Source organism: Equus quagga, chromosome 1, assembly GCF_021613505.1.
Source record: "Equus quagga isolate Etosha38 chromosome 1, UCLA_HA_Equagga_1.0, whole genome shotgun sequence".
NCBI lineage: Eukaryota > Metazoa > Chordata > Mammalia > Perissodactyla > Equidae > Equus > Equus quagga.
Genome location: NC_060267.1, coordinates 163,537,482 through 163,555,037, shown reverse-complemented (window position 1 = coordinate 163,555,037; position 17,556 = coordinate 163,537,482). Strand labels below are relative to the sequence as shown.

The window sequence follows — 17,556 nt, the reverse complement described above, 5'->3', positions numbered from 1 at the left end:
GATAACGTGTTATACTAAACCAGTCTTGCTGCTGTCTCACATGCCACATCCTGGTGCTTGTTAATGACTGCTTAACAGTTCCTCATTTTCTCTAATAATGTACAGGGGAATCTCTGGTATTTCTGAATATTCCTCAGCTGGAACACAAATTAATGGCCTATCAAAATAAAAGGGGCATATTTTAGTCCTTTCTTAGGGAGCTACAATGCTGGGAAAATAGCAAGCCCTTAAAGGAGCCAGCGTGTTTACATGGAGCCTCCTCTTGGCTTTAGAAGACAGCTATTTAATTGTTTAAGTAAAAGATGTGGTGTCAGTATTTATTAGAGGTCTAAGATAATAATTACCTCTGAACTGTATAATGGCTTAAAGCAATCCGTTAGGAATTATGTGTGTAATTAAGCATCATCCACATGTCTAGCAGTATTCGACAGCCCACAAGTGATACACACCTAGGCATCAAGGGCCCACCCCCCAGAGATACCGGCCCTAGCCTGTCCCAGTGTGAGAAGTGCTGTCGGAGTGACAGCTGCTCAGTGTGAGTTTATTAAAAATATATATATATAATCATATAACGTTAGCTGATTATATATGTAAAAACACATAAATATTATGAGAGGACTGCTACCAGCGAGTAAAAATCTGACTCAGAGAATTCAACATAGCTCATTCCTCTGCGGATTCGATGGATACTCCGTTAATAAGAAGACCTTCCCACAACAGAGATATTTTATTCTCTTTCTCTCATAGTAAATGCATAACAGAAACGGGAAGGGCTTTTCCTGTTCTGAGGGTGAGAATGGTTTAGTAAACCCTCAGCTCTGAGCAGGCCACGTTGTCCTGTGCCCAGCGGCTGCTGTGTGCATGTGACACAGAGTTCCCTTGAGGATCCTCCGGAACTTGAGCATCATCTTTCCAGAGCCTCGTGTCTGCGCTGAACCCAACAGAGGGGTCGGTGGCTCTGTTCATGAGCACCTGCCGTGCCATGCACAGGCGGTCTGGACTGTGAGGATGCAGCAGTGAACCAACAGATGACTCTGGTTGGGGGTGAGCAGTGGGGAGGGGAAACAGAGCCTAAGCAGATGAATAAACAAATAGGACGACTGCAGATGCAAGCAGGTGCTGTGAAGAAAATCAAACGGAGGTGTGATAGAGTGCATGCGAGACCCCTCTTTAGACATCACGGCAGTGACTTACTGTTATAAGCAGTCAGCATCGAAGTGATTTTGAGCAAAATGACTTACAGTTTGATGTCCATGTTTAAAGCAATATTAATAAAAAGAAAATGTTTAACTTTAAACCTAAAGTGCTACTCATTTCCAACAACCAGGGTATCTGACAGCAGAAGGCACAGGGCTTGGAGGGCCTGAATCCCTCCACTCTCGCCGCCTGGCTCAGCCCAGGTTGGACCTGTGTGCCTGGAATAATACGCCTGGCTCCTATTTTAACGAGAATTTACCTGTTATTATAGCATAATGGTTAAAAGCCTAGGTCTCAACATCAACAGATTTCAGGTAAAATTTTGACTCCTTCACTTACCAGCTGTGTGACCTTAGACGAGTGACACACAGAGGTCGTAGCGAGGCTCGGTTTCCTCACCTGTGCCGGGCTGGCTGAGCAGGTTAGATGAGGTTAGGTCTGATGCATACGCCAGCCGGAGCTCAGCATCGGGCCGTGCTGAAAGAATGCTGGCTCTGGCCGTTCACCGGGTGAAGTGTTGTCTTTAATGGATGTTTAATGGCATACCTCTGGTGACTAGGGAAAAAGAAAGGGGGAGAAACGTTGAAATCAGTGGAGACACTCATAGGGAGACCGTGGGAACCCTGGTCTCCACTGGGCAGACAGCCCCAGTAACGCACAGCCTCCTCAGAATTCCTCTAGATTTGGAACCAGCAGGCATCCAGGTGAGAGAGATTCAAGTTTCTGCCTCACAAATATTCTTTTCCTTTTTGGATGGCTGGCATATTTGAGACTTATTTTAAACCTGGTTTGATTTTTTTTCTTCATCTTTACCTTTCTTGAATACAGAAGCCATTCTTTTCCGTTTGCTCATAATTGCATATCAGCATTAGCACTTGCTGTGAACTTTGAAAAGAGGCTTTGCCCTTTGGAAGAATTTAACTTATTTGCATTTTCTGCACTTTTGATAAATTGGTATTACAAATATCTATAACTATATTGACTTTGGAGAATAGCCGTTTTTCCTAGGATGAAATAATCATTAGCCAGTTCTGTCATAACATTGCTAACAACTGTTGTACCAGGCGGTTCAGGTATAGCCGAGTATATTAAATATCACATCCATGAGAAATTAAAGCCCCCAGTTAATTACAGAGTGTCTCCTTTCTTGCCCTTTAACAGAATGCGGTGGTGTCATTCAAGGAGCTGTGTGGCCTCTCCTCCGTGGCCAATCTCATGCAGTGCATGTTGGCGGTGTCTCCCCGCTTTCTGGGGCCTGATAACACACCCCTCGTGGTCCTGAATCTCAGCGAGCAGTATCCCACCATGGAGCTGCAGGGCATCGTGCCTGAGGTTCTGAAGAAGATTGTGACAACTTACGACATGGTGAGTAGTTCTTTGTACTTTGATGTAGCGAGCGAGAGAGGCATCCGAGGACCATCCACTGGGCGTCCTCAGGAGCTCTTGCAGAGTGTGCTTTCCCCCTTCATCCTTCATTCACCTGTGCTGGGGAAATTATCCCCCAACCTTGCTGCATTTGAAAGAGTTTAGTGTTTGTTGTTGTTTTAGAAACCAGGATTCAGAGACGCGTGCCTCAGCTGGATTAAACAGTAGTTAGCTTTTCAAGAACTATATCTGAATTGATTTCTAAAGGATACACTACTTTCCACATGTATGTAGCAAAGAGTTTTTATCTTCCCCTGCAACCAACCATTGATTCACTCATTTTTATTTTTTTTCATTTTTGAAACTGGTAAAGATGAGAAATTTGATTTTTTTAAAAAAATAAATTCAAGTACTATAAGGGGCAGATGCTTCCATCATGTGATTCTCTACTGTGCCATGATTTCCTTCCTAATGGCAGCTGCTTTGAGGCACCTCAGTTTGTAATCATCTTAACAATCGTGAGGTATCCTCAGGACACCTAGAATATTACGTATTTGTACTTAAGGTGTATCTTGCATTTTCTTAATCGCATCCTGCTCTTATTGTACCTTTTGATTTATTATAACTGCAAGGGAGCATTTAGTGGATGAACAACACCCATTTCAAGCTCACAACGTAGATAAAGCTGTCAGAACTCGGTGTGAGCGCTGGCGGTTACCCTCCAGCCTGTCAGGGTTAAGGGAGGTGTTGGGCACACCCCTCCCAGATGGGCCAGGCCATCGACTGTGACCGCTGGGTGCTCAGGGGTAAGAGGCCTCACCCACCACCTCCTCCACACTAACAGCACGAGCTAAGACTGCAAAACACTAGGCTTCTTCTGGTGTAGCCTGCCGTGGTCAAAGACAAAATGGGATTGCATCCTACGCCTTAGAAATATTTTTGGCTGTTTTATAACTTGCTCAGAAAGCTGCAATTCAGAGGATTTGTACAATTCAAGGAAAAGAAAAGGCGCTTTAGGTCAGCATCTCCCACAGTCTGTTCTGAGGAACCTTGGTTTCTTAGGATGTTGGTAAATGTCACATGGTTCCATGGTGAAATAATTTGGGGAAATACTGGTTTGAACAAAATTAATCAGGACACTGTGGGCAGACTACAGAGAGCAACAGTCAACCTGCAGAAAGAAGGAAGAGCAGGGGCAAATATATCTGATACACACTGGGGGAAGCACCGTGCTGGGTGCTGAGGGGCCACGGAGATGAGCGTGAATGGCCCCTGTCCTCAGGGAGCCATCCAGTCGACTAGAAGTTACTGGAGGCAGCTAGGGAGTTAAATCAACAGGAAGCTTACAGTGAGATTCCTTTGGGGAAAAAGAGGGAAAGACAGGAAAAGGAGGCAAAAACAAAAAAGTTTGAAGAGCTCTTTCATTCTGTGACCCAGGCCACCTAGTTAGTTCCCAGTTCTTTAAGTTTTATGAGGGAAGCCAGAGTAACTAGCTGATATTTGTAAACGCTTTCTAAGCGTAAGCCACAAAGAAAATCATTTTGCAGACCTATTTTATTGACCAAAATCTAACATCACCTACCCTCTTCAGCGTTGCACTGATTGTGTAGCACTTACTCAGTGACATTTCTTCATGGAAACAAGAACTTCCTGAGAGAGGGGTGGTGGTGCCCCATGTAGGTGATAACAGAATAGTCTGGACAAGGGTTAGTACCGAGGACCTAGCTCGGGGGCTGAGAGCCAATCCAGAGCAGGAGTGTGATTGTGGCTAGGTTCCCAGGGTCTGCGTTAGAAAGCCTCATGGATACCAACAGCCTCCACGTCACCCGCCACAGTATTTGACACAGGAATCGCTCAGTGTTGCTTGGTTCCCTGCCCCTTCCTCTTCCTGGACTGGTAGATGGTGACACTTATTACGTACCTCTTATTTGTATATAACTTTATATGTAACTCTTGTTTGCATATAACTTTAACAATGTGTGTTGTTGTGGAAGTCATAAGACAGAATGTATTAGCTTGTTTAAATTTTTTAAATTGTGAAATTACTCTTACTAATGTTCAATTGAAATAACTCCTAGCTTTATTGATTTGTTCTGTTTCTAATTCCATCTGATAAACTAAGCTATAAAATATTTAAAATTAAATTATTATAATTTGAATTTTTAAAGTTATCCCTTTGCTACAGCAATATTATAACTCTTGTAATATTTTCAGTCCTTTTTTTAGTGACCTAATGGTTTCTCACCTGTGACAATTAATTTACTAAAGCTATCTAAAGGAGTAGGTTAAATATTTATGGGAAATGTACTGAGGTCTTGGACAGCCTGTAACTTTAAATATAGCTCTTTATTTTTGTAATGTTATGTTGAGCTTAACCCAAGACTAACCTTAGAAATAAGATCTTATTTCACTTTGTTGACTTCCCACTTATGACCTGAAGACTCCAAATGAGAAGTAAGGGTAGTTTGAGAACTCTCCTCCAGAACTCCCGTGTCGCTGCCTGTCCACACTGCTGAAGCTTACCCTCCGGTGAGGGCAGGACCGTGATATTTCCTAAGTCTACAGGTAGATACTTATGCTATCAAGATTGTGATCACTTTTCAGTGTCTACGTTCTTATTAATAAACTGGTATGTCAGAAATATGCCAGTTTCTTTGTGAGAAAGGAGAGTGCAGAGAAGGAATTGATGATGGGGATGCGAACACTTAATCTAGTATGGAGGCTGGAAAAGGGTGCTCATGCGTGGGATGGCCACATATCCCAACTTTCCTGGCACAGACCCTATTGATACACCTGTTGTCCCAGCGTAATTATTAATTCTCCCTTTAACCCTTAAAAGTGTCTCTGTTTAGGTAATTAGTTATATTGTCACCCTGCCCATGGCCCCTAGGTTGTTCTGATGGCTCCTGTGATTCCCACCCAGCAAACACATCTTTAAAGCTGCCCACTTGTGGTTTTACGCTATTTGTGGTACCCACTTGGGTCCTGAAAGTGGTGAGGTTCGAGCCTGGGACCTAACTCAGGAAAGTAGGTATCAGAGCCGTTCAGGAATAGAGGAAGAAGAGAAGTACAGACATCTTCTTAGATTAGGCAGATTGGGGGCAGGGGGCTGTTAAAAATGAGAATGGGACTGGTATAGAGAGTGGGAATGACCACATATTGTCAGACAAATAAGACTTTTCTTCCCTTGAGGAGTTTACAATTTAATAGAAGAGATGAAATGTATCCATAGATAGTAAGATACTGGATTATTAATAGATAGACAGATTTTTAAAAACATGTAAACAAACTATTTGGATGTTCATGGGAGAGAATGGTCAGTTTCAGGTTTAGAAATTAGGAAGACTTCAAGGAATCTTTGGCCTTTGAGCTAGACCTTTATGAATGAGTCAGACTTCAGCAGGTAAAGGTAAGAAGGGTGCTGTTGCAGGCTGAGTTCACAGCGTGAAACACACTCAGAAATGGGAAGCACATATTCTGGGAAGTCCAAGTTTGGACTGTGGGAGTTCTTGCACATTTTTGAGCGATAAAGGGTCATGCTCAGAATTAGGCATTATGGGCCATGGGAGGGATGGAGTGAAGGCGAGCTCGGGGACCACCTGTGGAGTGCCTTCATTTTGCAGATAAGAAAATGGAAGCCCTGTGGTACATCAGATTAATGGCAGAACCAGGGTTAGAGCCCAAGTAGACTCTCTGTCCAGTTTTTTTCTGCAATCTAGATCAGGAAAATTAGCTGTGTGTGGTTGTCGATGAATGATCAATATATGGTTCATGTTGATGAATGATATGATGTTGATATATGGCTGAAGCCTGGATATCTTCAATAATGATAATCTAAAGTTGTTTGTGTGGGGCTCTTGAAGTCATAGGTACCTTGTTTCTGATTCTTGCTTCCCATGAAGGTGGAAAACAATTCATTTTGCATACTTTGGTGTCTATTAAAAGGCAGTTTCAATGATCTTAAAATAAGGGAGATTATAATCATAGTTAGATCAAATTCCACTCAAAGAAATCTGATTATAAGTATCTGAACATATCTTTTATGTTATTACTTCAGAAAACAGGAAATTTAAAGTTTTTACTTAAAATTTACGTAAGTGAACTTGAATGCATCCACTGTTCACAATCAGAGATCAAAATTGAGCTTGTTCTCTCATATAATTAAAGGCTGGCGGGAGAAAATAAGGATTACGTAAGCTGAGTTTGCGAGATTCCAGTGATTAACTGGATGCTCTTTGTAATACACAGCACTCTTAAGTGCGCTGGCATTTCAGTACTGTATCCCCCCTCTCCTGTCAGTGTAAGCGAACTAATTCATCATCCTTTTAAACTAAATTGATTTTCACCATCCTTTTAGAGTTGGTAAAAGTAATAATTCAGCTCTCTAGATATCTTTATTAGTTTCAGATTGACCATCTGTTCTAGAATTGAATTTTTAAAATTTTTATGAAATCTCTACTAACATATGGAGAGCAAGGAGTCAACATTCTTCCTCTGAGAAAAAAACATTGGGAATTTTATTATTTTGTGTAGTATTGCATAAAAAGAAAGTTCTCTTTAAACGTTTTTTCATTGAACTTAGCGACAGTATTATAAGTGAAATAAGCTAAACACAGAAAGACAAGTACTACATGCTTTCACTTACATGAGGTTCTAAAATAGTCAAATTCATAAAATCAAAGACTGGAATGGTAGTTACAGGGTTAGAGGAGGGGGAGATGGGGTTTATTAATCAACAGGTATAAAGTTTCTGTTAAGTAAGATGAGTAAGCTCTAGAGATCTGTGTACAGCATTGTGCCGTTAATCAACAGTAATGTATTCAATGCTTAAAATTCATTAAGAGGGTAGCTCTCATGTTGTGTTTTTATCACAATAAATTTTGTTTTTGAGGAAGGTTAGCCCTGAGCCAACATCCACCTCCAATCCTTCTCTTTTTGCTGAGGAAGACTGGCCCCAAGCTAACATCTGTGCCTATCCTCCTCTGTTTTATATGTGGGACGCCTGCCACAGCATGGCTTGATAAGCGGTGCGTAGGTCCGCGCCCGGGATCCAAACCGCCGAACCTTGGGCCGCCAAAACGGAGCATGCAAGCTTAACCGCTAAGCCACCAGGCTGGCCCCATGATAAAAATTTTTTAAAAGCAACAAATGTTTTTTCCTTGATTTTGCTACAGTTTTTCTCTTCTATGGAATATGCTTCAGTCGTAATTAAATTGAAGATGAAGTCGTAGGGAAGGAAAAGGAGAGAAGAGTTTTGAAAAAGTAAAGGAATGATGCCCGACTCTGTTCCCGGCAGTTTGGCTGTTCACCTGCACAGCGGTGGACTCTCAGACAGCCCCTGTCTGTTCAGAGGAGATGACACATGATTCATTCTTAGCATTGCAGTTCCTTTACTCTACTTTCTATTTGAAACTAATTTGTTTTGATCTTTTACAGCTTTGCAAAAATCTTGATTTTAATTGCCTTCCCTTTTAATTAAGAAGGCATACTCTGGGGAATCCACTTATCCAGTAGAGAAAAGTATTTTTTTAGTGTTAAAAGGGAGGAACAAGATGCTTGTCTAAGAAGGTGTTATTTGCTCTCTGTGAATGTTTTTATATAAGTTACTGAGTAGTCCCTTCTAACTCATTACTTTAAATATTTCTCAAAAAAACCACACAAGCTTCTTTAAATAAAATGTGTGAAATGAAGTTTTTTTTCTCCCACAGACAGGTGGGCAGTCAGCATAGCATCAGGAGCGCTCTGCTGTATGTTGTTGGTATGGCTTCATGTGCTTTGTCTTGCCACTGCTTAATGCCATGAAGAGATAAATCACACTTTGTAATTAATGGAGTCTGCCAGTCTGGACTGAGCCAGAGATGATCTGTAATAAGGTTACTATTGATCCCCTTCTCCTTTGTGGCTCCTTTTATCCCTCTACTCCCTCAGAACGTGACATTAAAAGTTTCTTTTAATTGGAGGTGTCATCTTTCTCAACTTTTATAACTATAAAAAAAGGGCAGATAGAATATTATGCTTTGAGATAAGACTGAGCTAAAAAAAAAGAGAAGAAAGATTGGGGAAAGCTGGGTGTCGTCCTGCTGCAGAGGGAAGATCAGAAACGCAAAGGCTGTGGCTAATTCGGTGATGGGGAGGTCCAGCCAGTGACGTTCCCTAAAACGATTTCTCTGGAGTCATCAGAACCATACAGCGGAGCCAAAATGGTTCAAGCTGCCAATGAAGGGGAAAAGAAATGTTTAAAAGATACAGCGCATGACAGAGTCACGTGTATTATCAGATCAGATGTAGCAGCTGCCACTCAGCCATCAGATGCAGGGAGGTTTGGCAACTCTGGAAGATAGCGCTGCAGGGTGTGCACATGGTGGTGGTTATAAGACTATTTCTAATCCAGTTTTCTAGTTTCACATGCTCCACAGAAACCGTCGAGGAACACATATTTGGAAGTCTTCTTACACACGTACACACACATACCAGATACTAAGCAATGAACACTTGGGGAAAGAGTAGCATTCTGGTGGCTGGCGATCCCCTTGAAAGAGACTTCATCATGCAGCAGTTTTTATCAGTTAAATTTCATACCCAGCTCCAGAGTCTCTGGGAGGAGAGAGATGAGAACCTTAATGGAGTTCAGCATGTTGTCAGGTGGTGTCTTCAGACAAAGAATGATAAGATGATATTAAGCAAGCCACTCTATCATCTGATAGACTAACAGTCGGATTTGAAACTTCTAAGTAAGCCAGGAAACAATTACTAGGATGCTGTCCAACCATACTGGTCAATGAGAAATGGGAGCCTGCTGTGGGCATCTCTTCTATTCCTGGATAGATGTCACTTGAACCAAGCCACCCAGGGAACTGATGGTACAGTGGTTGGGACCAGGCATCTGGTGGCGTCTCAGCTGTTTGACCTCTCTGCTTAGAGCCTTTTTATTGCTTTTTAAAGGGGAAGAGCAAGATTGCTTATTTTTCAAACCCTTGATTTCACCGAATTTGATGGAAAATATGTTTAAACTATATCTGAAACCTAAAGCTCCAGAAAAGTTAGGGAACTTCTTTCTAAACCTGTGCTTTATGCAAAAGAACACTATTGCATTTTTGATGAAACTAAGATCATTGAAGTATTATAGTCTTTTTTCATCTTATGCAAGAGCACAGGGATTACTTCTTAGGTTCCCACCAAATTCCACATTGAATATTGGATTTTGCTTTGGTAAATTCCTTCTAAGTTTATTTTTGATACATTCACTTCCTTACCGGAAGTATTTTGTTTATGTTTCTGCAGTGGCTAAAAGGCGTTTGCTAAGTTCTTTCTGTCAAAGACCTCTACAGCAAATTAAAAACAAAAGGACTGTATACATCTTTGAAATTCTGTACTTGTTCTATAAATAACATACGCAGTTCTGTTGGTCAGTCACGATGTGTGCTGGCGGCTTTTCAAAGCTGTGAGGAAGTGTTTAGCTTCCTTATCCTAGTTTTTTCAGTAAACTTTTTGTCTCCAGTAGACTTTGAATGAATCAACTTTAATTGAGCGGAGGAGGCAGAGCTGGCTGTCTTTCCATTTCCGTGGCTGTCATTTGCGTTCAGCCCCTCCTCACTTTATGCCTCTGTGAAAGAGTTGAGTTCAGACTTCGCACTCAACTTAGATGGTAAAGAAAATGTAGCTTTCCTATCTCTCTTAGGGGGGAGGTGGGTAGTCCTAAATTTTAGTTCAGTTTGGTAAACTTGATCCACGGCTTTAATTTATATTATCCATTTTGGACTGTAAATGCTCAGCTCTTTAGGTAAATTGCTCGGTCTCTCAGACTTCCTCTCCTTCCTTCTGCTCCTCTGCAGAGTGGCTACTGGTTGCCTAGAGGGGAATGGTTGCAGAAGTCTTCCTTCTGTGTCCCTGCTGACGAACGTCTTTCTAAACCTCACCATTCTTCCCCCTTCACTTCCCATTCACCTTGAGGTTGGTCTGGGCCGTGGAGGAATTTCCCAGCTCCGTCTCCAGCCACTCAGGACGGCAAGAGGTGGACTTCCGACGTTTCCTCCCCTGCTCCCTCCCTCCTCCTGTCCCAGAGCTGGAAACCTTGGCCCAGCCTGGTAGGTGGAAGGGCAGTCTCCTCCACCCTAAGGGACGGAGCTCTCTGATCTACAGGTTGTTTCTTGATATGTTAAAATAATTTAAAAAAATAGTTTCTCCTTGACAAATCCTGACTTTCGAGCCTTTCGTTTTAGTGGGAACCCCCCCCAAATTAATTTGACCTTTAAAACTGAGCAGTGTCTTTGTTTTTACAAGATAGCTGCTCTTCACCCAGGCTCTGAAACTTGCTGTTTGAATAGGTGGAAAGCCCCCAGGGCAAAATGGTTTATAAAACATGGCAACATATGTGGGAAAAAGATAGCCTTACACCATCCGCATTACACCTCTGTTACTGCTGTAGCCACTCAGCCTGCAGCATTCCTTCCCCACCGCAGTTCATCTCTGGACTGCTGTGAAGACAGACTTCCTGAAATACTACCTTGGGAAAGACCTGCGTGTTTGAGAGAAGAGTGAGAAGGTAGAGTCAGTAGTATGATGGGACAGCTCTAAGAGCTAGACTGGCTAAAGTGATTATATGAGAAGCATCAAGAGAAATAGAGCCAAATTGCTTTCTGATACCTTGACTATTATTGCTAAGTGAATAACGTTCTTCCTGGAGCCTCTTGGAACAGGGGCATCCCTTTCGTGTGTTTGCAGTGATGAAGGATGTATGTTAAGCCTCATGATTGCTAAGAGAGAAAAAAGGGGGAGAAATAACTTTAATGACGTGTACCTCCTCCATGTGTTCCTCTAGTAATTGAAGTTTTCCAGAATGGAAATTTTTTATTTGATGTTGAAACATGCATCAAACACTATCAAAACTACACAGCCCTTTAAAAAAAGATTTTTTACAGCATCCAGAACCAGTTTGACATCTTCAAGTTTGTTATTATTTTTGTAGTGTCCACAAAGTAGTATCATCCCTACATCTAGTTTTGTGGATGCAATTGTCCTCTTTTGTGGAAATCCTTTTCAAACAGAAAAGCAATGATCAAAGAAACAAAGAACCTAATTGGCTTTCAGTGTATGATAATTTGTCTGTCTTTATGCAGCTTGTGAGTGCCAAATCCTTCCAGATTCACAAGAATGAAGATTGGCTGACCCAGAACGTGCACTTCATAGCCCACTAGTGCATGCAGCCTGCTTCTCCTCTTGCGTTGGGAGGCCTCTGGCTTCGCTCTTCCCTTGGACCCAGAGGAGAGCTGTCTGTCTCCTTGACCCATAGAGGGGCCGTGCCAGCGTGTGCTGGCTACTCTGAAAGAGAAACGAACCTGTTCATCTTCATCACTGTAAGCTTGCTGAGACCTGGGATAAAAACCTCACAGCTCCCCAAGTATAGGCTTCACGCTGAAACACCAGCACTCTCCGGGCCACACCCCACTGGAGGACCCAGGAAACGCACCCGCACTGTTTAACGTAGTTTTCCTGTTAGTGGCAATTTCTGACCAGGTGGGGAGTTGGGGATGTGAAGCCTGTGGTGGTTCTTTATTCCACCTGGGAAGATGGCTGCCTTTGCTATCTGAGCCTGCGGTTCACCCTGGTGTCTGGCTCCACGTAGGGTTCAGAATGTTCTCCAGACAGTTAAATAGAGCTTTTTGGCCTGAGTGATCATTTTAACAGTGCTGGCTTCAAAGTGCTGGCTGCAATTAACCAGTAAGACTCACACATGTGGATTTCTTTTCAGAAGTAGTTTTTGTCAAAGATTCATCAGAAGGATGAATCCTTTAATATTTCGTTATGTCTCCTTGTTTATGTTCAGATTAGAGCGTAGAAAGCATGTAAGTTACAGTGAAATAATGTTATTGTTTAGAATCTTGATGTTCTGGATGTCTCGCCCTGACTTTGTAAATGCAGGACCCATCTGTCATGGATTAGCTTGATGTATGGCTGCCCATTCTTGTGTGGTTTAGAACAGCGTGTGCTTTTCCATTTACAAATTCGGCAGTGTTGCAAGTCCAATTTGGAGTTGAGTTGAAAAGATTGAAATTGCGTCAGATACTTGTATAAAATTGTTAGTGGTGATATACAAATTTGTTTGTAAATGCAATGATGAGCTCCTCTGTTTTTGTGGACACGGACTATTGGGAAGTACAATCACATTCTAGAAGATAACTCTCTAAGAAATGGGATAATTTGGATGGAATCAACTCCATAAAAATGAAGCTATTGAAATAACCAGCTTATATGAAAAATCATGTATTTCAGAAATGTTTTGGAGAAAATGTAATTGTATACACTTACTTGAGCCGCCCACTGGCGTCTTTTATTGGACGGTAGGATGTACTCGTTTCTGACCTTTTTTCCTGTATGTTATGTCTTTAGTCATGAGCTGGAAAAAAAAATTTTCAAGGTGTTTTTCCACAGCCGTTTGAATAAGGAGGTAGTGATTTTTCTCCACAGCTAGACGTATTCCTATAAATAACACTTAACAGCTCCTGTTTTTCATTCTGTTCCCTTATATTCCCCCAGATTGCTGAGAAATAATTAATGTCACTCACCCCGCTAAAATAACCACCTTTAATACAAGAAATCTGATTTTACTACCACATGAATTTGTCAGGAATGAAAATAGCACTTAATAATGGTTTTAAAGTCTTTTCTAACTTAATTAAGGCATTTTAAATTCTGAACCATAAGAAAACTACGCTCACAGTAAACTGAGTGGGTGGACAATCTGATGTGTTAAGAGTTAAGTTTAACTGTGCAAGCTTAATTACCAATTAACTTAAAAAAACACGTTAAGTAGTTTAAAATATTTGTTTCCGTACTATGTTTAGTATTAGCCAAATCTTTAGGGCTAAATGTTAGAGATTTTTATATGAAGATTTTATATAGGAGATCCTTTATCTACTTATAGAAATCTTTCGTGCAAGTGTTTTCTTTGAGATTGGTGTTGATCATTCTAGTCTTCTTTATGATTGTTGCACTCCTACACTGGAGAGTCACCAAATGCAGTTATACCATCATTTATGTCATTATATGACACAAAATAATTTTAGCTTTTAAATCACTTATCTGGTGCCAAAAGCAAAAAAAAAGAAAAATCTATCTTTGTGAATAGAAATGGCTGTTTGAATATTTAGCTAAATGTAATTGAGATGGTACTTACTAATTTTTAGTTGATTTTCCTAAAACTCAGCCCCATTTTTGTTGTGAGTCTGTGAAAGTCTTTGATTAATGTTAGGATTCTCTATAACCAAATTTTTCCTTTGCCTACATATATCATAACATATGTTCATCATTTTAAAATACTAATAACTGCGCTTGATTTTTCATGTTCTTTTCTACATGTGCATGCAGCATATCAGGCTATATTCTCTTGAATACTTTTAATCCAATGTTACCAAATGGTGCATCATGTGACATGTTAGATAGGAGCAGAGAAACAGTGGCCCGTGGGCCAATTTGGCACCACCTGTTTTTGTATGGTCTGCAAGCTAAGAATGTCATTTACAGGTTAAATAATTGAAAATTATAGTAATTATAATATTTCATGACGTGCAAATCATAAGAAATCCAAATCTCAGCATCCATAAACGAAGCTTTAGTGGAGCACAGCCCCATCCGTTATATATTCTCTGTGACTGCTTTCCCGCTACAGCGGCAGAGCTGAGCAGCTGCAACAGAAACTAAGCCTAAAAGTTTAAACTAGGAATGGCCTGCTCCTTTACAGAAAGGTTTGCCAACCCTCGAAAAGAGGATCAGGAAAAAAAGTCCTTAGAGTATTTTGATGCAATTCACTTTTGCCAGCTTACATTATGACCTTAAAGGTTCTTCTTTCTTCCTTTAACTATTGTACTCAGTGCCTTTTGTATTTTGATCCATAAGAACATCATTCTACTTGTTAACCCAGTAGGAGGACAGTGCGGTAATCCTTGAGTCCTCCTGTCTTGGAAAAAGCAGTGGGCCCCAACTGTTACATTTTGTTAATTGTTAGCATTTTGTTAGTATCCACGGTCAGGAACCTAAAGACACAAGAGGCCGAAATAGCAGAGGAAAGGCAATGAAAATCGAAGTTTACTCTGATTTCTCATAGTCCTCATTGGGCAGGTGTGCTATGTCAGGAGAAGATGGTGACAATCAACCAGAGTTTTGTGTTATAATCCAATTAAGTGTAGAACTAACTTAACTTCCCACATATTCAGTGAGATCATGCTTGTGCTGCTTGGTAACAAGGCGTTAAAAATGAGCCAAAGAACTGAGTTAATGCCACTGTTCTCCTTTTCTCAGTCAGCTCGAGCATTTCTTGTTAGGGAGGGGGAAGGGCTGGGTGGAGAAAGGGGAATTGGGTGGAGTTAGTAGGCAGGCTCTGCATCTTCTCTGAAAACCCCTTGTTTCCTTTCACCCTCCCCTAGCAGGGAGGAGGGCCTTCTCTCAAATCATAAACTCTGGCCTGTGCTAACCACATTCTATTTAAAGCTGGCTCAGAAGGGCAGGGATTATAAAGGGGACTGGGGGCGGAGATCAAACCTGTGAACTCTCTCCCCCCTGCCCCGCCCCCCCCCCTCCCGCCAGGGGGAGTGGGAAGCTGCTCCCAAGCCCCTATGTGGATCCCCCCACCCTGCTGCTCTTTATGCTGTTCATTGCCTTCTTACACTCATTGCAGCTTGTAATTATACGTTCACTGGTTTGATTCCTTTTCTTAAGGTATATGTCTCCCCCAGCCCCAAATCTGAGCTCCAGGATGCCAGGGACAGTGCATGTCCTGTTCACCGCTGTGTTCTCACAACAGAGCCTACATTCCCCAAACTTGACTGATTTATTTCATCACAAGTAGCCTTCCTTGAAAGGGTTAGGTTTGGGGGCTGGCGAGGGGCTGGAGGGTGGAGCGGCTGCCCTCCAGTATTAGTACTAGACGGTAGCACCCACGTCCTAAGGCAGGGAATGGCGCCTTTGCTGGTCCAGGAGGAGGAGGATGCCTGGGGTACTTGGACAGCTCCAGATGCTTGTGGGAAGGGTGGGGCCCGAGGCAGGAGGGGTTGGGACTAGAACAGGCTGGAGGAAGGTATGAGAGTCCCAGCTCCCCCAGATCATTTACCTCTTGTTCAGACTCTCAAAGTCTCCCTTATCCTTTGCCAAAGGATTCTTTGCTCTGTCTGAAATTGCTTACTTAGATTCGTAGACCCTAAGAAGAAAATATGGCAGAGTTGAGGAGTGGAGGGGAGAGAAGGAAGAAGTAAGGGCTCCTAGTTGTTTACGTGGCCAGACAGGAGAGCAGCTTGATTTACTGAAGCCACGCTGAGATGGAAGCATCACTGTATATGTGCTTTATGATTTTCCTAAGCATGCTCATAGATGGATGGTCTATGAACTAGTAGGTGGGCAGGGGGCCCTAGTGGGCCGACCAGACAGCCACCTTCTCTCAGTTGTCCCATCCATCTCATCTCCAACATTCACTGGCCCTGTTAAGTGAGCGGTACCACACTCCTGTGCTCCTGGGGGAAGAAACCTGGAGCCCCCCCCCCCCCACACACACACACAATATCCACCGGCTCTGATCCCACCTTGGGAAATCCTTGTCTTTGTCTTTATCTCACCTGCCATCGTGAACTGACTCCCAGGGCAACAGGCGCCCAACAGAACTGTGTCGTGGTGTATCTTGCCAAGGGCACATCTCAGTAAGTACAGTTGTGAATTCCCAGAGGCGATGCAGGCGGGTATGCATGGAAAGGTGAGTACATGTGCGCAGAACTGTTCTCATGCAGAGACACTGTGACTAGAATTCAGGGGCTGAAGGAGGAACCTGGCTGTACCCTAGGAAGCAGATGAGATTTTTTTCAGGAGGCAGTGCTAGCAAAGAACATGAGCCTCGGTGACAAGGTGGTCCCTGCTCAGGCGCTTGCTCTGTGACTGTGGGCAGCTCCATGTCTTTGTCTGTAAAATGGGCATAGTATTATCACCTCAAAGGGTATGACTTTACGTGTAAATAGCCCAGAATATAGTAAGTTCTCAATAAATAGTGGTCATTATCATGTCATTATGAGTTTTCAAAAGCTAGAGACACACAGCTCTTGGAGCTTTAAGACCTTGGTGTGAGTATACTTTAACCTCACCCCAAACTTCAGAGCAGCAGCGTGCTTCCTCCATTTCATAAAGGCAGGTTCAAAACTACAGAGTGAAAGGAGAAGGTAAGGTTTCCCACCGCCTTGCTAGGTGAGTGGTCTCTTACTCTGAAAGGGGAAGATACAGGAACACGTGAGTTCTGCGGTCGACAGCAGGAAGAATGCCTGGGTTTTACAGTGAACACTGGAGCTGGTCGAATGCATCCTCATCTTCCTTCTAGCTCTGCCATTCCTGGAATACTGTGGACACTTCACTGTGCTCAAAAATACTGCTTTTCATTACGGAGTCTCCCACTGCTTTTCTCTCTTAACTAACATCTATACTTAGTTACCACAGGCCTGAGAGAAACTAATGATACTTTACAGTAAGACTGTGATTGAATTACCTTCTGTTAATTAGGAGTTTCTAAATCACCTTGCTCCCCTTGGAGAAAAGGCTGGATATAAGTAGGCAGTAATAAAAGCGGTACTATGTTTAATTCAAATTGTATCTTTTGAAATTTAATTAATTTAGTAATAATAGTTTTAAACGAGCATGTCAGAACTCTAAATGGTCCTTGGTGACTTGAAAGAGTTAATGTAGCATCCGGAAGTTCCTAATCTGTTCTCTGGAAATAGCTCGCTCATTGAATAATTGGGTTTAATGAGCTCAAGTTCCCCTTTCCTCCTGCAGGGATGGTTCAGGCCAGGTTTGAGGCCATTCTCATCAGCTCTTTGGAGACACTCCCGGGGTACCTTGGCCCTTCTTTCCCTCTTTCCAGGTGTTTACTGGAGGCAGGAGTGAGTGGTTGCCTGTAGATTACATCCCTGCTGGACTGCGCCTGGCTGCCCACAGGCCTGGTAAAAAGTTCCTTTCCAGGTTGCTGAG

The 17,556-nt window shown here is 42.4% G+C and overlaps 1 protein-coding gene across 1 annotated transcript in view; it reads left to right on the top strand.

The window, feature by feature from the left end:
- Positions 1-17,556, top strand: part of PLCL2 (phospholipase C like 2) — a 178,319-nt gene that overhangs the window by 109,924 nt on the left and 50,839 nt on the right. Inside the window, 1 exon segment of the mRNA XM_046646436.1 lies at positions 2,359-2,562. Coding sequence (XP_046502392.1) covers positions 2,359-2,562 — 204 coding nt within the window.